This window comes from Cotesia glomerata, linkage group LG2 (genome assembly GCF_020080835.1).
Source record: "Cotesia glomerata isolate CgM1 linkage group LG2, MPM_Cglom_v2.3, whole genome shotgun sequence".
NCBI classification, from domain to species: Eukaryota; Metazoa; Arthropoda; class Insecta; order Hymenoptera; family Braconidae; genus Cotesia; species Cotesia glomerata.
In genome coordinates, this window is record NC_058159.1 from 4,565,717 (window position 1) to 4,589,948 (window position 24,232).

A 24,232-nucleotide genomic window follows, 5' to 3' on the forward strand; every position below is an offset into this window, starting at 1 on the left:
AAAAACAATTTTTTTCCTTTAATATTATTAAATTTGTAATTTAAACGGTATTTTTTTAATTTGACGGATGCGTAGAAACCGAGGAATAAAAATAACTCGAGGTAATGCAATAATAATTGGAAACTAAATATAAAAATTTGAACACACGTGAGTGTGTATAGAATGTAATATAGTTACAGTTTATAATCAGTGAAATTAAATCGCACATTGCGATATTGAAGATCAGTTGAATGGAAGTAAATAAAGCTGAAGTAATTGGGGGATTGCGGAGATATTGAGGTGGTCGATACCCGCGCGTCTGAAAAGAGGTCACTGTGGCCAGCCTGCCGTTCGTCCAATATGTGCAATACACTATACACTATTATATATATCCTCAATACACTGTACACGGTCCAATCGATCCAAAGACTCAACTCGAGGATCCGAGAACCAATATATCCTCATATCATGTTGTAAAGTTTCGACCAAAGTCCAGTGCGTCATCAGCGACCCTTGCTTTTTCATTTTCTTCCTTTCTTTTCTAATAACATTTTTTTTTCCTCACTCTCATTACTCTACTTTGTTTGTTTATTACTTTGTACTGGAGATGCAATGTACTCCAGTTTTTTTTTATCTCAAGACTAATTATTTCAACATTCAATAGTTCACGGCTGCCCAATTTTAAAACACAGTAACTGCAAAATTTTTATACCTGATTTTTTTATTATTGCTGCATTTCTTACAACTTTAGGACCTTAATTTCAAGTAATTTTTTTTAAAAATATTTATATTCAAGTATTTTCTATTCATAAATCAAATTTTTTATCAATTTGGCGCGCAAATTTTTTTTTAATAAGAAAAATTTTTTAAAATCTTAAAATTGTGTTACTGTGTTTGGAAATTGGGTAGCTGTTCAGTCATTTACTATTTTTAAATTAGTTAATTTGACGAGAAAAAGAGTTTCGTTAATCGAATTCACATGTATTTTTTGTTCATTCATTTATTCTCGTAAAAACATACAAAATCTCTTAAACTGAATATAAAATAATTTATATATACATGAGCTGGAAACAAAAATAAATTGATAAAAAAATTGACTTGATTAAAAAAAAATTCTTGGACCAATAATATTACTTTAAAAAAAAAATTTGGCTTGAATCAAGCAAAAAATTATTGAATTAAGGAGTTATTTTTAGTACAAGTTAAGTTTTCATGATTCATGAATGTTTTTGCTTGAATCAACATGAAAAGTTAAAAAAAAATGTTCTTGGTTCAAGAACTTTTCTCCTTAATTAAATTAATTTTCAATTTTAGTATATCAATAAGACATTTATTCAAAATTAATTGATAACTTTTAAAATATATTGAATGGGTAATGTTAGTAAGCTTGATAATTTTTTATTTCATTGTTTTTTTTTTTTTTTCCAATTATTACCAATTAGTACCAATTATTTTAGGAATAGTATAAAACTTTTAAACACGTTTTTTTGTTTCCAATCATTAAATTTCATAATTGACTACCACAACGTTTGTTATTTATTCAGTTAAAATGAAAAATATTCATTGAAAAAGCTTTAATTGAAAATACAATAAACAAAAAAGAAATTAAGTCATAATGAACAGATCATAAAATCATAAAAATTATAATGTAATTTAAGGAAACAAAAATATTTACGTATTTGATAAAACCTTTTTATAGAGGCAAGTTTTTTTTTTTATTTACATGAATTATTATCCGGTGGTTCAGTACTTGAGAATACGTGAACCGCATTCAAAAGCATCTTCGCTGGTGTCTTTTCTGTCAACGATTGTGTGGTGCCACGTGTGCACACTATTCCCGGTTCGCTTTATACCCGTGGTGAATCGTGCGTGATATGAGTTTCTTTCAGCTTTTACCAACAGCCGCGAGCCGGGCACCCAAGATGAAGCGCAGTCGCAAAAAAATCTAAATAAAACTAAAAAACTCTGGATAAACTTTGGTCTACAGCCGCGACAAGGAAGTAGACGAGAATCCTCCCGAACCATTATTATTGTTATTATCATCGTATAAAAGTATAAAGAAAGAGCTAATAAACCCCGCCGAACAAATCTCTACAATGAAGTCGCTTTTTTTACAAGCTTATAAATATTTTTGTTCATTAAATATGCAACTAATCTTATAATTAAAATCTTTTAATTTTTTATTTTTTGCAAAATCGCAAAAAAAAATTTTTTTTAATTTTATTTGAATTGTCAACAAGTCTAAAGTTATCAAAGAAGTGCGTACATATTTGCGAAGTTAATGTAGCATAATTTTAGATGTCAATGCAAGTCTAATCTACTTAAAAAAAAAAAAAAAATATTTATTACTATGCCCTTGAAAAAAATTTCTGGTGTAGCCATATATAATTGTTTATGGCCTGATATGCCTATAGATAGCCTGTTATGGTCAATATATTTTTTGGACCTAATTAAGTTTTAAAAATCTCTGACAAGGGGCGCATGATTATTAAATCTTCTTACAAAAAGTTAACGTCTAAAATACAATAATAATTTTGTTGACTTTTTAAAAAGCTTATCAAAAATTAGTTTTTAGTTTAATCAAGAACTAAACTGATTTTAGTTTAATACGACATGTTCATTGAAGTTTACATTTATAGAAAAAAAAATAGAAATTGCATAACCAATTATTTATTTTAACCTCATATATATCTTGACACATAAAGCCATATCAGAAAAATTTTTTACAGGTGTGACCATTAAGAATTCTACAATTAAGAATTAAGATTGAAGATATTCATCTCATTGATATTTTGAGATTTTTGCAACACAATTCATATAATTAGGATATTTTTGAAATAAATATCGCTGTAATAAGATCAATTATCGAAACTTTAATGTAAAATGTGATGAAACTTAAAATCTCAACAAACTATTGAAAATGACTTAAAAAACTTGAAATAATAATAAATAGATTAATCTCAAAAAACATTTAAAACATTAGAAAGGCACCAATTCAGGTCAAATCCATTTTGATGATACAAAATTTAAGTATAGAAACCCATTTTATAACACAGATATCCCCGTTAAAGAATTTTCCTAATTCTCTTAATTATAGAGATAATATAAATCCGAAGTTTACATAAAAAATTTTTTCCACTAATAAAATAACTGGAAACAATTATCACATGAATGAAAATTAATTTATTTACTCGCGAGAGGCGTAAAAAATTAAAATAATTTCAATAATGTCTAAATAATTGAGCAAACATTTTTAAAATATTTACTCGTTCACTGGTCACTACCCCAGGCTTTCAATAAACCAAACATAAACTCTTACGCCCTTATTATGATATCAAATTTAATAATCTCGCCGTATTTAAATCTGGTTAAAAATTTCAAATCAATAATTTTTAATCGAAAAAATAAATATTCAAAAATTTATATTTATAGTTTTTATATATTCACCTATTAAAAATACAATTTTCACCGGTGAATAAACCTATTCTATCGCATTTACTCAACTCGGTACAGCACAACCAAACAAAAAAAATCGAATGATAAAAATTACGAGATAAATTTTTTTACTATTTTTTACCTCCCATATTTTTTTTTATTTATATTCTATTTTATCCTGACGTCGACAGTGAATGAAATTTATTACGTGAGCTATGTTAAAAATGTCGACAAGCTGCATTTCAATGCATACACGCAAGTTGATATTCATATATATCTATATATATTTAAAAATAAACACATACATATAAATACATATATTTAGAAATATCTATATATAATTAAACAAAAAGCCATAGATATTCATATCTCGAGATATTTCCCGTGAACTTTAGCTAACAAAATAAAAAAAAAAATTTTTTTTAAGTTTATTTATATTTTAATTTAAATCCCTCTCTGAAGCAAAACAAATAAACGGTGCAGTGGATCCATTAGATCCTTTCACAAATAAAAAGAACATTTGAATCCACTCAGGGCGAATGCTTTTGACACCAAACACACGTTAAGCATTAACAAGTAGCTATTTTAAAGCGGAAGATGACCAATGGAAGACGTAACCCGTCATTATATGAATTCTTCGTCTACATCCGGATCTATTGTAACACGAAATTTTTTAAACATTAGCATAAGCTAAGCCAAATCTTGCCTGTCGTCTCTTTTCCTTCCTTCTTAGTTAATAGTTCTTTGCATTAATTTACCAATGTAAAAATATTAATCAAACAACTATTCATCTCAAGTCCGAGTTTTATTTAAAAATCAAAGAAGCTAAATTCTTGAATAATTCTTTTGTCAACCAGTTCTACACCCAAAGCCTTAGCTTCTTTCTTGGCAAGAATATACTGTGACCGCAAAAAATCTTCGTTAAGGACATGTAACCGGTGTTTGAAGTAGAAGTTCTGAAAAAACTTCAATTACTGTAGAATGTCCGCTAGAAATCCAAGTGATGTACTTTTTATCGGGTTGTTGACACGTTTTTGCTTGGAAATAAGTTTGAGACGTAAAAAATTTTTTTTTAAGAGAGTTAATTTTTTTTTTGCTATCAAGTATTTGATGTTAATCGAGTTTTAAAGTGTTCGATTTGTCTTTATGAATTTATTGACCATCCATTTATCTTAATAATTCATTTGAAGAAATTGATTCTTAATTCAACTCGTTATTTTTTTGTATAGTAAGAAATTTTTCGTCATTGATTTGATACAATTGTGTTAAATTAATACACAAAAGTGAATAAAAAAATTTGCTTGTTTGTACAACTTTATAATGTATTATTGAAATATTGTGGTTAAATCATTCAATAACTTATAAAGTAAAATTTAAAATATCAAACCTATAATTTAGATATTTATTCCGAACTAAAAGAGATAACTTTAATACCGGTATGAATTATTATCCGGTCGTTGAGTTCTCATCAAATCCGAGTCTATCGAAATGCATAATCTATTCATCATCATGACTATAAAAATAAAAATAATAACCCGTGAAAAAATTTTCTGATATGGCCAATTTATATTTATGGCTTAATCTGATCATAATATGAGTAAAACAATTTTTTTTCATTGATATTGAATCGAGATTCGACACACAATATTTGTTATTTTTAGGTATAAATTAAGCAACTTAATTTATAATATTTTTTAATCAAAATAACATAGATAATTTATATTTTTTTTAGGAGCGAAATTTAATAAAATCCTATTTGATTGATGTAAAAAGAAAAAATTATTTCAGTTTCAGTTTTAAAAGTTCTTTTTCTATCATTTCATCATATTAGTACAAAAATAAAGTAGTACATATTTAGTTTCTTATTATTTAATTTTTCCCGTTCCGTTTTGGAACCCTTTAAATTCTTTTTATGTTATTTATTTTAATGTTACATTCTTTTAGTTTTGTAATTGTTTATATTTTAATTTTCGTGGCAAAAATTTGAAAAAAAACCACTAGATAAGAAAAAATTATTTTTAGTTTTGAATTCAATAAATACTTCGAGTTTGACTCTCTTGTAACGAGATGATTTAATTATTATTCGCCCCCTGTCGGAGATTTTCAAAACTACTTTTGGTCGAAAAATTATATACTAGTATATTAAATCTATAGATATGTCTTGATCTGGCCGGATGAGTTCATAAATGGCGAATTTTCACATTAAGCAGTACACAAAAAATTTTTATCAAAAAAATTTTTTCTGTAATGATAATATAAATAAATTTGGACATAAAAATCTCATACTTGTGTTAATAATTCCATAAAATATATATTTTTGGTCATAAGTTCTTTTTGCTATTAGGGTTTTGCGACAAAAAAAGTAGAATAAGTTAGCGGGAAGCTCGGTCTAACTCGACTGGTAGTCGGTAGTCCAGTTCGCGAGGGATTTACAAAGATAAAGCGTAAAAAAAGTTTTAGCAAGTCATTTATAATCGTTAGACGTTGAGTTTCGGACCGATAAAAGCCTTAGCTTCTTTTATTCCTCGTACTTTTATTTTATATTTTCCTTTTCCTTTTTTCAACTTTCTCATTCTTAACTTTCTGATTTTTCGGTTTTATTTTATCCTCTTTGCTTTTGCCTACATCTCAGGGCAGCCGCTTTACTTATTCTTATATTCTTCCTTAATTCCGTTCCGCTGTCGAGGAAGTGAGAAAATCTTTCGGGCAATCACTGCTATATAAAACATTGAGATGAGCTGCCGGCGCGAGTAGAGAACCCAGTTTATGCTAGAGTTGAGACGAGCCACTGACGAGTCATCCACCATCTAGCTTCCACCTGCGATGGATATCCATAATATAAGATTTAAATCTTTTTACTCTTACTCTTTATCTGCCTTAACCAACTTAAGATTGATGAGTTTTATTATATCTGTGATTCAATTGTATAATTTTAAATTTCATTTCATTAATATTATTTCCAGCTTAGAGATTTAATTCAATTCCTCTTAGATTACTATTTAAACTTTTATGTCTGAATTACTATTCATTTTATTCCAAATAAAATAATCCAAGTCAGTTAGATAAAAAACATTGTACTGATTGCTGATAAAACTTTTAATTACCATTATTTATGTGCTCAATGATTTTCTATCTTTTTTATGCGTTTTCTGTTTTTGGTAACAACTTTCATTATCTTCAATGATAACAATTATTTCTTTTTATTACCTTTAAACATTTTATTCACATCATTGTTGTTTTTTTTTTGCAAACTTTCTATGGATTATTCTATTCATTTTTTTTGCTTTAATTTCTTAAATTCGTTGATGATTTAGAAATTAATAATGAGTCACAAAACGAGAACATTATGGATATTATTAATTGACTTTAGAACGAAGTTGTTTTAGGCTAAAAAATTGGCTTAACAAATTTATGATATAAAAATATTAAATTATGTAGAAAAAATGAAATCTTAAATTTTTAAACCAAAGTGAAAAGTTATAAAATAAATATGGAAAAAAATTATTTTTTATAAAAAATAAAATAATTTATTTTTAAAATTGTTTTAATTAATTAAAAAATCACTTTTTTTTAAAACTAATGCACTTAGAATCTTTATTAAAAAATTTCTCAATAATTTATACTCTCAGCAAAAAAAAAAATTAGAGCTTAAATTTTTTATCAAACACTAGCCATAAATTAAATTAAATTCTATTGAAACGACGTGTAATTTAAAAATAAATAAAAATGTCAAAATAGTACGTTTGAGTATGACCCCAAGTATCATAAGTTCAAGTCTACAGTAGTGAGACAATAACACCAACAACAATAATAACAATAGACTGCGAAATAAAAATGTATGTGCTTAGACCGTAAAGAATGTATAAATTTCACACGGAGTAATGGAATAAAATTTATACGTTCATATATACATATATGTTCGCAGGAATAGTTTTCATCTCCCACCCGTCGTGTATTTCTTCTCTTTTGTGATGACTGCCGTGCTCCTCCTCACCATTACTAAACCCCATACACTATATATGTATGTATATTTATGAGTACTTGTGTATACAGTATACAGTACAGATAAGTAAAGAGAACGTAATGTAAAAGGCTACGGACAAGGATACAACCCGCAGTCGGTCGAGGTAATTCTTAGGCCTCACAAGTTCAACTTAAACTAGCATTAAGTGTTCAGTGATGTTACTCTGAGCTTTCGCTTCACTCTTTAGTTATAACAATCTCATTCATTTTTTCATACGTAATTACGATAAATTTATAAGTTAATATACAGTGTCAGTGTTCATAAGATTGGATTTTTAAAAATGCCTCCTTACTGGTAAATATTTTATTGTAAAAATTTTAATTAGTTGAAATTCATTTTAAGAATTCACATGATGAGTATTGATTGTTGATTTCATGATTGCGGGGATAAAAAAAATTAATTTGATCAAAAATAAAAAATTTTAAACCGAGACCATCGTTTTGAAGAATTTTTCTTGATACAAGACGACTTAACATTGTTTGAGATTTGTTTTTTTATTAAATCAATTTTTTTATCGATTCACGATTGAGAAAGTGGCATGGTACCTGGTGAAAACAGGAACTGTTAAAGTTTGATATAAACACACGACGCTTCGAATTTCAAATTGAAAAATTGCAATTTAGAATTGTGACTGGTAGAATTTTTATTTTAAACGAATATGATTATTATTTTTAATTTTAATCTTAACAAAATACATTAAAATTATTTTTTGATGAAAAAATTAATTCAATTTGAAAGAAAAAAAAATCTTAAAATTAAAATAATAAAATTTTTAAAAATCATTTTAAATCGTTTTTTTCCATAGAGCTTATTTGCTCGCTTTCTAATTACCTGCATGCAATATTGAAAACAAGATCGACGAAAAAAAAATTTATTTTTAGTCAATTTTCAATAACGATAATTATAATAAACTCGCAGTCCGCCCGGTTTTGCGCGGGTATTTAACAGAAATTTCAAAATTAATTATAAAATAATATAGCCTATATCACCGGGGGATAGTGTAGCTTCCCAACAGTGAAAGAATTTTTCAAATCGGTTCAGTAGTTTCGGAGCCTATTCAATGCAAACAACCAAAAAACAATCAAATCTTTCCTCTTTATAATATTAGTATAGATAATAGGGTGCGTCAAAATTTAATCTCTAAAAGCAACCTTTTAAAATTGGATTTTTGAGTTCCGCCTTTAGCAGGAGTTAGGTTTGGGCATTTCCTGAGATATTTTGATGTGTCAGGATTTATTTGATTTTCACATAATTTTTTAACAGGAGTTTTGTTTAAGCATTTTTTCTGGAATTTAAAAATTTCAAAATTTGGCCAAACAAAGCTCCTGTTAAAAAATTCTGTGAATATCAAATAAATCGTGACACACCAAAATATATTAGGAAATGCCCAAATACAGTTCCTGTTAAAAGCGAAATTCAAAATTCCAATTTTAAAAGGTTGCTTTCGAAGTTTAAATTTTGACGCACCCTAATAGATAATAACTAAAAATTACCAATATTGTCGAAAGTAATGTGAGAATAGAAGTTACTCTTGACTTATCACACGGATATGCAACAGGTGCAACAACGAGAAGAGACGTGTCGTCCATCGGCAATGCATTTGAATAATTGGAACAACCGGGTGACCGCGACCACTCTCACGATCCAACACGTTCTCTTGCGGCTGATAGTTGCCAAACTAATATAAACACCGTTTCACTCGTATCCTATCCTATCCGGTCCACAACTATTATAGGAGCATAGGAGTAAATAGAAATAGCAAATAGTATCTGTTACTAATCTAATATTACGTGATTCGAGGCGCGATCTTGTCGCAGATATTCGTGAATCGCAGATCTCTGTTTAGAATGATTGATTAATTATTTTATTGCTTGGGGTTTAATACCCGGTGATATCTTGTTAATCTATATTTCATATTATAAAACAAAATCTTTGACAAATTTTATATGTATCGTTAGTCGAAACTTTATTGATGCCGAAGATAAAATTATTATTATTATTATTATAATTATTTTACTTTCACAAAATGTATTATATTCTCATCAGTATTCACAACATACACTTACATTCCTAAACTTGTGTAAATCGTGACTGCGAATTTTTATTATGTCTTTTGAGTCATTTAATTGTCATGTTATTTATATATTGTTCTTTAGAAATTTACACAGATGTATTTTTATTTTTATTTATTTGTTTTTTATTAGTTTCCAGTTTTTATTTTATAATGAAAGTCAGATATATTTTTATTTTTATATTTTTAGTGAGTAATTAAATTAATTATTCAAAACTCACCGGATATTTAGATTTTATGACCGTGAAATTTTAAATTATCTATAGTGAGTTTTATTTGACGAATAGAATTATATACTTTATATACTGAGTTTTTAGTCCATCCTTATGATTTATGGATTAGTTTATTTTAGTAGCTTTTTAATTGATACCTATGGTTGAAAAATTTTAATAAAATGTTGAGATGATATTATCTTTGATTTCGGGTTTTGACAACTGGAAACAAAATAATTAGAAATTCTGAATTACAATATCTTTTTTATCTTTTTATTTCAGAACTAAAACTCGGATTATTTTTTCGTTTTATAAAACAAATAAATTCATACTAAAGAAATTCTTCGAAAGAATTACATTTATATTTTTTATAAATTTCTGTGAATTAAATTTTTTTAATAATTTGTTAAAAAATCAAAACCCTGAAAATAATCAAATATTTACAATTTTTTGTTGAAACTCTTTTTGAATTTCATAATTTTTAAATAAAATATTTTCTGATTTCTCAATTCGATTGTGGCCAAGAATTTTAACAGCCCATTAAAAAAATTAACATAGCTTCCAAAATTTCTCTCGTATTATTTCATTCAAATCATGTACTTCTTTTTGTGATTTACTTTTTAATAATTACACAATAACTAGAACACATAATATTTTATTTAAAATACAAAATAATTTTTCATCCCATTTCTTAGAATTTTAATCCCACTTTTTTATAGATTGCCCACATAGAAAAAAAAAAATTGAATTGAATCAAGAGAAAAATTCTTGAACCAAGAAAATCATTTTGAAAGATTCAATTGTTTTGAATCAAGACGAAAAATTCTTGAATCGAGTAAAAGTTACTTAAACCAAGAAAAATTTCTTAGATTAAGAATTTTTCTACTCAAATCAAGAAGATGAAATTCTTCAAAATTATTTACTTGATTTAAGTAAATTTTTTTTTTTTCTGTGCAAAAACATTTGATGAAGCAAAGATACACATCCGTATACCCATAACCTGAATCCAAAAAAGTATCATTTATATATAAATCAGAGTTTTGTATATTTTGTGGATTTCAACCAGATGTGATAATTGCTATTGAGGGAATAGCGCAAATCTCTCTGGGGTGTCGTAAATCTTTGAACCAAAAATACTATCGGTGAGTTTCCCGGGAAACCAAATAATTTTTTCCACAACATGAGCATCCCCCAGTCGCTTCGGCAAGTAAAAAATATATTTAAAAAAATGAGAGAGTGTAAAATAAAAAAATAATTGATGATTGCCGTATCACCTTTTGAAAACTATGTTGTACGTTGTACGTGAAAACTGGAAACTGGAATAGAAGTTATACCTCTACTCAGTATATATGGGGTGCAATATCCATCGGTGCGCTGCATGTGCAGTCTGCAGCCCGTTCAATTTAGTAGTAACTCTTGTTCATTTCATTTTTATTTTTTTTTTATTTTCCCTTTTCCCTTTAAGATTTATCGAAATCGCTGGTTGCAAGCTGCACCTGCTTTTTATTATTTTTTACTGATAGTCATTGGCTAAACTAGCCATTGAAATCCATGGTTTTTCAAATGTCGATCTATAAAAATGTACAATACAATACAATCAATGATATAAAAGCTGCGCAAAATAAATTAACGGTAAAAAAAGTCGACAAAGAAAATCAGAAATATGTCGTGAAAGTGGTAGTTTATTCCCTCGTCTCTTTGTTTCTTTCATATCTATCGTTCATATCAACCATCTACCTTCTCTCTCTCTTATCATATTCATTGTCTGTTATTTTGTTTGTTCCAGCAGCAGCAGCAGTATATGATGCTACTCTTGAAAATATCTCTTCAAAAGTCACCTAACTGTAAAATCACATCTGTCTTGAATTTTATTAGAGCTTTGTCTTTTTATTACTCATTTTCTTCATTGTATTTTATTAACTTTATACTTTATACTTGTCTTTCATTATTTTTATCTTCAATATAATAACACACGCACGATGAAATTCAAACAAATTTCATTTTATGCACATAAAATACAGGTGTTTTATATTCAGTTTATTAACAACTATTCTCCTAAATAAAATACTATTTTACAGCTAGTTATTAAATCAAATAACTCGCGCCTCGTTATTTTTTATATCAGCTAGTCCAAATATCTAACGACAACGTATTTTATGAAGTATGAAGTATAAAATAAAAATATTTTCATATTATTAATTTTTATACTAGTTCTAAAATTTTCAAACATTTTTCATGCCACTTTATATATTATAATTTATTCGAGGTAATTATTGAATGAAACTTTAAAAGTTTATATAAAAAGTGATTTCTTCGTTGCATGGGGTCTTGAATTACTCGTCCGATAGTAACAGTCATAAGTTAGATCTTCCTGGCATTTGTACTACTAAATTTAATGGGATACAGTTTTATTGCGCGGGTAAATTTACTGTAATAATTTATTGTTTAATTAAAGTTAAGACTTAGTTTAATTTTTAAAAATTATTATTATTTCTATTTTATTCCGAAGATCGGTGATTTCATTAATTGAAGAGTTCAGTAATTCAAAGCCAACTTTCCCGATCCAAATTGACGGTAGACTAAATTTTAATTTTTATTAACCGAAACTAGAGCAGTTGACGCGACACCAAAAGATCCAGGTTCGATTCCTGGTCTGAGCATTTCCGAGTTATTTTTTCGGTGGCCGAAAAAAGTTTCACTGAGTAAAGAATATAACATCTTTGTTTAATCTTAATTAAATAAAGATTTTTAATTGTTAGATATATTCACCCAAGGATAGTATGAGTATGCTCATACCGACAATAATGTGGTGAAAATAGATAATAAGTAAAAATTAAAAAAAGTTTGGAAAATCCAAAAGTGCACGCCTCATAACGCTCATTCATTTTTTAAGAAAAAAATTAATTGTGTAATTGATTAAAAAAAAAAAAATTATAATTAAGTAATTTTTTACAGAGTATTTTTTTTTTTTTTTAAATATCGGCGCTCTTTTTTCTCGTCATATGCGCACGCAGTCTAAAAAAATCTAGCTTGATCAAGTGGCACCATAGTTTTCACGTGACAAATCAGAAAAGTTTGTTTGGCTTTGTACGGTTGTATCGTAGTGAATTTTAATAAAAATTCAATTAAAAAAAAAAGTACGTAAACTAGGCCACTGATATGAAATACGGACCCAGTTCATCGAATTCTTAAACTAATAAAAAAGGTCCGGTCTTGAAATATCAATTTTTTCGGGAGTAATCGTTGGTACATCCAAAATGGGGTGACATCCGGACGTCCACGTAAAATTTTTTTAAAAACGTTTTTTTTTTTTCAAAATAGCATCATGAAATGATTTTAGAAAGTAAAAGATGGTTTAATTTAAGTGTTTTTTCGGTGTACATCTACTTATATCATTGTATAAGTATAATATGGTTGTGATAGAGGCATTTAAAGATCACAAAATTGCTTGACCTGGACGAGTCGAGTATAAAGCACAACCTCACGCGCTTCGCGCTATGAGGCGTGCAATTTATTGAAAATTAAAATTTAGTCTACCGTCAATTTGGATCGGGAAAGTTGGCTTTGAATTACTGAACTCTTCAATTATTATTATTATTAAAAATCATTGAATCAAATATAAAAGTAATAATTTTTCCATGTTGTTCATTTCCGAAAGAAATAAAATCTCAGGGATAAAAAAAATTGGAGTAATTAAGTAATAAAAGGACGAGATAAAGGCTTCTAATTGGCGTATTATAAAAAAATGTAAACCAGAGTTTTGTAGGTATATAGGTAAATTAAAGCACGAATAAATATTGTTAGGATAAAAAGTGATTCAAAAAGTAAATAATAAAAACCCCGTGAGCTGGTATATGGTATTATGGTGTGGGTAGATACAGTAAGTTAAGTAAAGTAAAGCTACGGGGGAATAGCTAATTGAATAGCTTGGGAAAATATGCCGGGGGAATATGTAACATGAACGGAATGATACTCAACGTGAAATATTTTATTCCCCTGCTGCTCATTTACGAGCGGAAACATTATTAACCTGCCCTCTTCATCTACTCCAAATACTTTTTTCATGGCACCTTGTACATACTCTTCTCGGTTACGATATATCCACATACATATAATACATTTATATGAAAATAAAAATAAAAATAAAAAATTAATACGCGTATCCATCTCGAGTGTTATATTTGCCCTGTTGTTCTATTCCACCGATCCATTGTTTCAATCTTCATGGTTTTCTCATGGACGCAAACAGATTGTGTGGGAAGGTTCGCAGGAGTTTGAAGTTCAATCTTACAACCGAGGTCGAATGTTTGCCTGCGGCCTAATGTGGTTGAGTGTAGTCGAGTCGAGTGTAAGTGGATAGAATACTACATATCTATATATCTATAGTATAGAGGATACGATAGGATAGGATGGAGCTCAGCCGTCACTCTTCTCTCCCCTTTCGACGCTTTGTCTTGTCATCGAGACAATCTAACCCAATTCACGGAGATGTTTTGCAGTTTAGTTGTTACATTATGTCCCCTACATACACATACATACATGGGTACCGTTTAGATGTACTCACACCTATCTCTACATATATTGTAACGCATTGAGACAATTTAAATGATTAAACAAACACTTGAGTACACAATAGATAAAGACTCATGTACAATCGCCAACCATTAAGTGATTAATATTGTAATTACTCAGACAGTACTTCACTATTTAAACATCACTTGATTTGTTTGCTATATCTGATATATGTATTTTGTTTTTTCAGTACTGATTATTTTATTAACTCTTTGTTAGATCGAATTAAATCATATGTTTTTTTTATTATTCATATTCGTTGATCTAATTTATTTTATTTTTATTTTTACTATTTAATTATTCATTATCTGCAACATTAATTGAAAATCAAAATTTATACAAACGGTTCATTGGAAAAAGTGAAAATTTTTTAATTATTAAAGACTCATTTGATTTTCATAAAAAATTTTTAACACTATTAATATAAAAGCTTATTATTTAATTAAATTGATTTATGTTTTATATTTAGTTTTGCAAAAAATGACTAACCTAGTTTTTCACAACTAAAAAATAAACCAAATTCTCAACACTGCCTTTCTAATACGTTGTATCTCACAAAATTTGACAAATTGACTTTTTTTGAAAAAAATAATCATAAAAATATTATGCAAGTCATGTTAAAAATTTAAAGTCAAATAGTTTAATAACTATTTTTGAATAAATATTTTCTAAATATGGGATACGACGTATTAGAATAGCAGTATCGTTCTATTTTCTTGATGAGTGACATACATATTTTGGTGACTAGTTATAAATTCTATAAATTTAAATTATTTGAGAGATTATATTCTGATACTATGATAGTGATGCTGTAAATTTAGTATCTCTAAATTTACTTCTAACTCTTAACTTGATTTAAAATTGAGATTCTGTAGTTGTAAAGTGAGAAATATTCGAGTTTATAATTGTCATATCACACGAAAAATCAAATTGACATTTGTAAAATACTATTTTCATCATTTTGTCAAGTTTAAAATAATATCTACTAAATTTAATTATTTTTACAGTAAATAAATTTTTCTTTTTGAAATCATTCTAGATTAGACGTTCGAAAAAAAATTATTTTTGTTTAAAAATTTGGTTTTTATTATTTTTTTTTTTTTATATTAATAAATATCAATGAATAAAATTAACGTTTATGAATAAATAGATAATCAAATCAGGCCACTCTCTAAAACTTAATTTGTTAAAAACCACTAATTGATAGTTAATAGTTACTTTTTAAAAATGTCCAAAGTATATAAATAGTAATGAATAGTTATCAACTTTTAAATTAGTTAACATGGTCACGTTTAAAATTAGTAGGTTTTTTATTAATTAGAAACTAAAAAAATTCTACAAATGTTATTTTTCTACTAATAATAATACTGTAGCGGATTTCTACGTCCTGAGATTTTTAAATTGATAAAAAATAACTAATTTAAAAGTAAACCCTAAAAACTTACTAAATTTCTATTAGACTCATTTAAAAGCTACATAATTTTTATGTAATTTCCATACTTACTATCTCGAAATTTCAGTAATTTAATTTCAGAAAGCATTCATGCTCATTTAAAAAATTCCATTACAGGAATACTGTTCATCAATTTCAATTAATTTTTACCGATAATTGCAATTATACTTCATAACCACAATAAAAAAACAACGACCTAAAAACCTTTTTCTTTTATATGTTACAGCCGGAAAAATTCAATCGTCCTCCGAACGCAGCTATCAGTTCGCGTGCATACGATAATCGGTAAGTATCTTGTATTCTTAAAGCATAAAATCTACCACAACTTATTTATATTCATCAACCTAAATCCTGACGTTGATTGATTTAAAAACCGGAGCAGATAAGGAGTATAAATGTTGAGTTTATTTACACGATAATCGACAAACAAGAAACGTTTATTTGAACATCCTCAATTACAAGAGTAGAATCGATATTTAGCCTCCATACCACTCAACTACCTTGTACCCTATTGCGCTCAACTTTACTTACACTATTCCACTGTGGTCAACTTATTCGCGCTCTTGTTTATGTTGCACGAAGATATGATAGTGGTGGTGTCATCAGAACTTGGCGCAGTACAATACTGAACTCCTCGATTCCTGTCCTATAGGACTAGACTCGATACCTATAGGATATATCCCATACGACATATAACTTTCCTCCTTTATCTCTATATATCTATACCATGGTATCCGGACTGTGGACTCCGACTGGCAGATATACAGTTCACCGAGGACCGAGATAGAGGAGATTGCTCGATTAAGCAGCTGCGGCAGGAGAATCACTCGAGCATAACGGTACGTGTGTACGACGCAGATTGGCTCCCTTGTTCTCTCAACACTTGGACTGGACTTTTCATGCAGTTCCGTTTCATTCAACTCCTATATAATATATACATTTATATTTATATATATATATATATATATATATATATATATATATATATATATATATATATATATATATATAAATGTACAGATCTGAACTAATACATATTTATAAATATATATAACAGGGTTACCTCGGATTGGATTGAATTTGATTATTGAAATAATATTCAAATTTCACGGTATCGTGTATCTGATGCTATGCAAATTATTCCGTTTTTTAAAACTAAATTGGGTTATATTATATTATATTATATTACATTCTATATTAAATGGTATTATATATTTACCTGGATGTAGACCTAAGTGTAATTTATAATTAAACGGCTGATGGTGGATGTACAGTGGATAGTACGAAGTAGCGATGGTGAATTGAGGGATAAGAATAAAAGGAAAAGTATAAGTAAAGTATTATTAGCAAGGGACTCGGTATTACTTCCAGGCCATGTCGCAGAAGAACATTTAATTTTCACGATAAGGAGATAACCAGTAACAGGGAAGATGCAGAGTGTATACTACGATATATACAGTATACTACTCCATCTAAACGCTCCAGATACGAATTAACTTGGTAGATTTCCCAAGATATTCATTGTTCACACGGTCCCAAACTCTGCGTGTGCTGGAGTCTAAAGTCGAGAGCGGGTGAGGTGGAAGACAAAAATTTATTAGAGCTAGTAGATAAATAATGTAGTTTGGTAATTTAATAAGGGAGGACAACCTGCTGGATGTTTGGAGTTTCGGCTCAGGGTAGTCTGAATTATTTACATGTTCGGTGTGTTAATTACTTTAAGGGGTTATACGCAATTGTACTGAACAACAATTAACTTGGTTGAAGACGAAAAATTTTTGAACCTTGAAAATCATTTTTAGTTTACTCGAGGATTTTTTTTATTGATTCAAGACTGTGAAACGCTTAGAAATTTATTAGTTCAAAAATTTTTCTGAAGAATCACATTAATTTTTTTATTGTAGATGGTCAGAAAAAGCGACTTTTTAATAATTTTTTCTGAAGAGGCTTTTTAGTTGAATAAAATGAAAATCAAATATTATTTTTTTTTTTACTTTTGATGAAAATTTTAGCCTCAAATTATTTTTTAAAATATTAAATATTTATCGGAATAATTAATCTTAAGATCAATTACTAAAAAATATAGTTAAGAAAATTTTGTAAAAATTTGAGACTGATTGGTTTAGCCATTTTCGATAATTTTTGCTTACTGCCTTTGAAAGGACCTTCGAAAGGACCAAAAAGGCTTTACAAATATAAATATATCTTATAGAATACCTGTCTAGTTTTTCTTAAATTTCTGTTTATTTTCTTAAATATAAGAACGATATAAAAATTAAATTAGAAAAAAATTTATCTTTAAAAAATTTCAAAAAAATCCTAAATTAATTAAGAGTTTTATTCTTGTTACCGATGACATTTATTTTAATCTACATTTCTCTGAAAACTTATTAAGTAAATTACAAAATTAAAATTAAAAAAAAATCAATTTTTCTTATCTTTAGTGCGTCCAACATCCCAATAATATTTTGGAGAAAGAAATTTTTAAGATATCATGTGTTTCTTTGTCCTCTCATGCGTATTTAATAACGATCGTAAAAATAGAGGAACGTTGGGAAGGAGAAGGTAGTTAGTAGGTTAACTACTATATGTATATATAGATAGATAGGTAGGTATATATTAGGTACCATAAAAGCTTGGAGATAAAAATATAGACGATAAAAAAAAATAACATTAATAAATTAACTGGTGATCGAAGTGATCATTGAATTTTCACTGGAGCATTTGCAATTTAAATACCCGCAATAAAACGCACGCACGAAAATCCCATTTAATTAATGTAAATATTCACGATACATACGTGTTATTCACACGTCAATAGGAATCCAATTATTCTAGAGTCCCGTACAAATGTTTTCTATTTAATATACACATATATAATGCCCATTAATTGTTTAAATAAATTTCTCTTTTATTTTCTCCCCGCTAAAATTTATTTGTCGTTTGAATGGAACATTCAATTCATACTTAATTAATTACCATAAAATTTATTTTAATTCATCAACTTTGGGGTACAATCACTCTACCGTTAGACTATTAATTATCAAAACAAATTTTGGTTGATGAAATTTATAAATCGTCGGGGTTTTTTCAACACTGAATAATATTCTATTATAAGATGCGATGAAAAATTTGATAATAATGACATGACGGATTTAACACGTGGGTCAGAGTAGTCAAGGGCTTAATTCTGAGCCTAAGGGCCTTGCGACCGCTATTTAACAGCCGGTTCTTCACCGATTTTTTTTTCTTTGCTTCTTCTTCAGCTTATAATTACTATACTTTCTGTTACTACACTACACTACACTGTATATAATATCACATGTATATTTTATACTGTCCTCGATTCTTCATCACTGGAATTTTTATTCACAAATCTATTCAAAGACCTCATAATTAAATATAATAACAACAATAATAGTCAATGAACTACCATTTTATTTAGTATATAAATTTGTAAAGGGTATAATTATTTTTTATTCTTGTAACTTTTAATAAACTATTCAAGTGATATTTGACCTAAATTTACATTATTATTATCATAACTACTCGGAAAAAAAATTGTATGTGAAAATTGACGAAGTGGTTATGTAAAAATTACACGGACATTTTATGTTATGTTTGTCAAAAATAACTGTTAAATTTACAGGTATAAATATGTAAAATTTACTCAGTTAAATAATGTCATATTTACAGAGAAAAGCTGTTAAATTTACAGTTATTTATATTCCTATAAAAAATCTTTATAATTATTAAATTTATATATGGGTACAATTATGTAAAATTTTGTTTTCTTGCTATGTTATTATAACACACCCATTGCATATATTTTTATACAATTTTATATAAGACATTTTTCGAATATAAAATTTACAACCTTTCCAATTTTCAATTTACATTTTTTCAACATACTAAATTTATTTTTTTTTCTATTGAAAAATTAACAGTTTTTATAATGCAAAAATTACATTTATAAAAATGTAAATTTGACATTTTTTTCATCTAAATAAAAAATTTTTCCTACATACTAAATTAACATTTTTTTGCTATGTAAAATTCACATTTTCTAGTTAATAATTTTAAAATACTAAAAATTGGTTTTATCAAAAAGTAAAACTGTAATTTTGACAGGATTTTTATTTCATATTTTATTATTAGTATTACATAAAAATATAAGGCTTGATAAAGTCGTATTAAAACATTTTTCATCGATTTTTAGTATAAAAAAATGATCAAATATCAAATACAACTTTTTGACAAAAATTCATAATTAATAATTAAATTTCACAGTTTGCTAATGAAATAACAAAATTGCGGACGTTGTAAAATATAAAACAACAACATAGATGTGCTTAAATTTGTCGCTAGCCGTCACATCATATATTTATATACATATAACTAAAACTATAACACCTCGACCATCCACCATCGCGAAACTTCTCTCTCACTCCTTGTTAACTCAATTTATCTCAGGCATTTCTGCATTATAACTTTGTTCTCCAAAATAATTTTGTTCGGATACTCTAAACAACCTCAAACTACCCCAAAGTACGCTAAATAATTACCCAGAGAATCTTAATAGTCCTTAAATAAATTATATTACAACAAACACTCCATTGTATTACTAAATATATAAATATCCTTAATGCCTAATGCTCAATACTTTTAACTCTTAATAATCAGAAATGGCATTACATTAATTACTTAAAGCAAAGTAACACAATACAATCTCATAAGATAAAATCAACTTTTTATTTAAATACCAAGCGCAGGTATAAAACGGTAAAACCTCTAAAATTTCAGTATGCAAAAATTGATCACATTTAATTAATGTCATGCTTATACCGTTCGCTAATTGCAACGCGTCAGCGACTTTTAATGTAAATAAACGAGTGAATGTAACGAACGTCAAACAATTGGACTGGCATATATTACCAGCTTGATTTATATACATATATACAATTCTTTTTTACTTTTAATTCCAATTGCAGAATCCGCACTGATAATTAACAAAATTGAATTTTATATAGGTAGATATGTTTAATTAATTAATTACTTTTGTCCTTATTTTTTATATTAAATATTTGAATAAAGACTAAAATTTTAATAAACATAGAATAGTAATTTAATTATAATATTAATAAATTAATTAAATTATACATAATAAAAAATATTTTCTCTCTTAAAATTTTTTAACTCAATCCATGTCTTTAAATATTAACACACATTTCCTATTTTTTTTTGTCTAAATAACTTGAAGGGAATAAGTGTAACGATTACAAGATAATAAATTGGTGAAATTTGCTATAGACTTATAAAAAATTTACCCAATAAAATATTTAAAAAAATAAATAAAAGACCTTAGGTAAAAATTTATTTGAGCAGTTAAAATTAAAAAAAAAAACCTCTAAAATTTTTTCCCGATAAAAATTCTTTACCTCTCGGTTGAACGATATTAAATTTCAAACCACGTAATATTTGACCCTCACAATGTAACTTTTAAATTAACTGGAATAGCGGAGGCTGAAAATTTATCGAGTGACGATAGATCTTTGAGTAATTCATTTACGTTTAAGTTTGATGGGAATTTGCGGGCAATAATAACTTAAAGTTTACTTTTTTCATTATTATTATTTTCTCGGAAAATGCCGGTCCAGCAGAAAGAAAGTTTTAATGACGATAATTGTAGTTATGATTGTAATTATAATGATTGTGATGATGATAATGATAATAATAAAGAAGAGTGAGGTGGTTAAATAAAATGAAATGAATATTTATTTGCATAAAAGTATAAAAAGACATCTGCTTGGAACACATCTGAATAATTATTGTAATAAACGGTTTGTTGTGTTTTTACAGAGAAATTGCTGAACAGCGAAGGCCGTGAACTAAGACGTGCACTCTTCTCTCTCAAGCAGATCTTTCAGGTGAGTTTCACTGGCTATTTTTAAACGCGACTTGTTCTTTACTCTCGCCCCCACGTCTCATATGTTATCTTTATCTCTCTTGTTCTTTCTCCCAACCTCCTCGTCCCTTTGCACTCACACAAACTTCCTATCGCGAGTCTTTATATTATAACCTTATCTATACAACAGTACTATACCTTCTTATAACTCTTCTCTCTCCTCTCTTCACTCTTTACACTATATACTCTTTAGCATCCTCATCCTCACATTTTTTATTATTCATCCAACTTTTCTTCTCCTCATTCGCTTAGTTGGTTTGCCCGAGTAAATATTTGTGAGGCGACAGCACGACCATTTTCTTTTGCATTCTACCGTCATCCGTTTTGTTTCCCATCCAATAAATGTTTACTCTTTTTCTTCTTTCTTCTTTTTACTCTTTATCTCATCTCATAAAATAAGAATTTCCACTAATACTTTTTTAAATAACCAACTGAGAACAAAATCTTTCTCAAGCATTTTTAAATATTTATTTTATAAAACTTTAAATATTAGCAATAATAAAAAATTAGCCATCCCCTGCAATTATTTCCTACAAAATTGTGACTGACAATGATTTGAAGAATAAAATATCTTCAACTCATACATAGGAAAAAAAAATTTTTAACGAAAAAATTTATCTTAAATTTAGTTAAAATTTCTTCAGCCAAGAAAACTTCTTCTTCTAAAACAACTTCGCTTCTTACATTTTTCTTAGTTCAAGTAAACTTTTTCATCTGTATAAATACTTACATTCACTGATATTCAGCTCATAAAAAATTAAAATGAAAGATTTTAGAATTTTCCAGTACTTTGACAAAGAAGTTAACTCTAATAGTTCAGATCATTGTAAAAAAAATTTTTTCAAATCGAATAAATAAATTTTTGAATAAAATAAAATCAAATTAAATTGACAAAAATTTTTTTTTTGTCGAGAAAAAAAAAGTCAGTGCGGAATAATTCTACTATATTTATATGACAATTTTTTAACATATAGATTTCTATCTACAATTATTATTATCTAAAGTAAATTTATTAGATATATTTATTTATGCGAGTTTCGAGTCCTTAAACCAACAATAAGTTCAATAAATATTGATCTTAATCATTGATAAATAAACCGTCTAACCTCGGAATTGCACCGACTGTTAATCAAATTCAACCTAATAATTGCATTATTTTATTTACTATTATTATTATTATTATTATTATTATTATTATTATTATTATTATTATTAACTATACTGCGAGAAGGTATCTAATGTAATTGTAAATTAATATCTTACCCAATTAATAGTTGATAACGTAATATCCAATTCCCCGTTCAAGCTCATGGGACATGTCCAATGTTAACATTTAATCTGACGCCTTAATCCGCGATTTAATCGAATTTTCGTGGGTTCGACGTACCTCCTGAAATTCCAATACTGATACACTAAACTTTATACATACATAAAACATACATACAATTCAATATATATAGATGTCGATGAAGAAAGAGAATTGAAGAGAAAGCTGACGAATACGGATTTCGCGAGATCGAACCGATGGATTCCCGAGTGTAGCACTGTCATCTATATATATATTTACAGTATATTTGAGGGTGGTTGAGTTAGTGAAGTTGAAGGATATAGAAGAGGTGGAGAAAAACAGGAGTTCTCCATCTCGAATGCTTGTAGAATTTCGTGATTTTCTCAACAATTCGTGCGGCTATCCCCAGTCAAGAGAAAGAGAATACCAATATTACCGAGTTCAACTAGTCTGAGCCGCAATTATGGCATTTTTTTGCTTTGTTTCTTCATCTCGTCTTATCTCATCAGTCGTTTATTTACACTCTGCCAATTTTTACGGGCATCTTCTGCTTCGATTCGGTCATAATCAATAATAAAACTCAATTAATAATTAGGCTAATGCTATTATTTCTTCATTACTGGTTAATGATCCGGATTTTATTTCGTAATCAAAAAGATCTATAAATACGGCGCTACACTAATTGAGGCGAGTAATACAAGGCGTAAAACATTTGTAACATAACTCGTTTTTTTTTTCGGTTGGTAATATTTGTTACGGTTCGATTATCATCATCAGTGAAAATGATTGTGTTATGTTAATTATCATTATCAGATTTCGAGTATAATCAATACAGGTTGGATTAGTTTTCATGTTTCAACGCAAATGACAATTAGTACGTAATTGTAACAAGAATTTCATTAAATTAAAATTCATTGAAAATTAAAAACTCATTTAATCCATTGATAAATTTTTTGGTTATTGTTATTAGTAATTTAAGGAGTTATATGCACTTAAAATTTTTTAAAAATCAATTTTTTTTATTTTATTTTTTACTGTAAATACATTAAAGTATACACAAAAAAAATTGACTTGATTTAAGAGAACAATTTTCAAATCAATGAAAATATTTTTATTGTCTTTGATCAAGTAAAATAAAGATTTTACAAAAAAATCACAATATCACAAAATTTACTTAAATCAAGAATAATTTCTCAGTTCAAGAAATTTTCTACTTAAATTATGATGAGAGTT

The 24,232-nt window shown here is 27.5% G+C and overlaps 1 protein-coding gene across 6 annotated transcripts in view; it reads left to right on the forward strand.

Moving 5' to 3' along the window:
* LOC123259947 (FH1/FH2 domain-containing protein 3) overlaps positions 1 to 24,232 on the forward strand; it is a 162,849-nt gene that overhangs the window by 96,302 nt on the left and 42,315 nt on the right. For all 6 annotated transcript variants that reach the window (XM_044720785.1, XM_044720784.1, XM_044720786.1 and 3 more), the window contains 2 exons: positions 15,973 to 16,031; positions 21,606 to 21,673. In XM_044720785.1, coding sequence (XP_044576720.1) covers positions 15,973 to 16,031; positions 21,606 to 21,673 — 127 coding nt within the window. The remainder of the gene's footprint in view (positions 1 to 15,972; positions 16,032 to 21,605; positions 21,674 to 24,232) is intronic.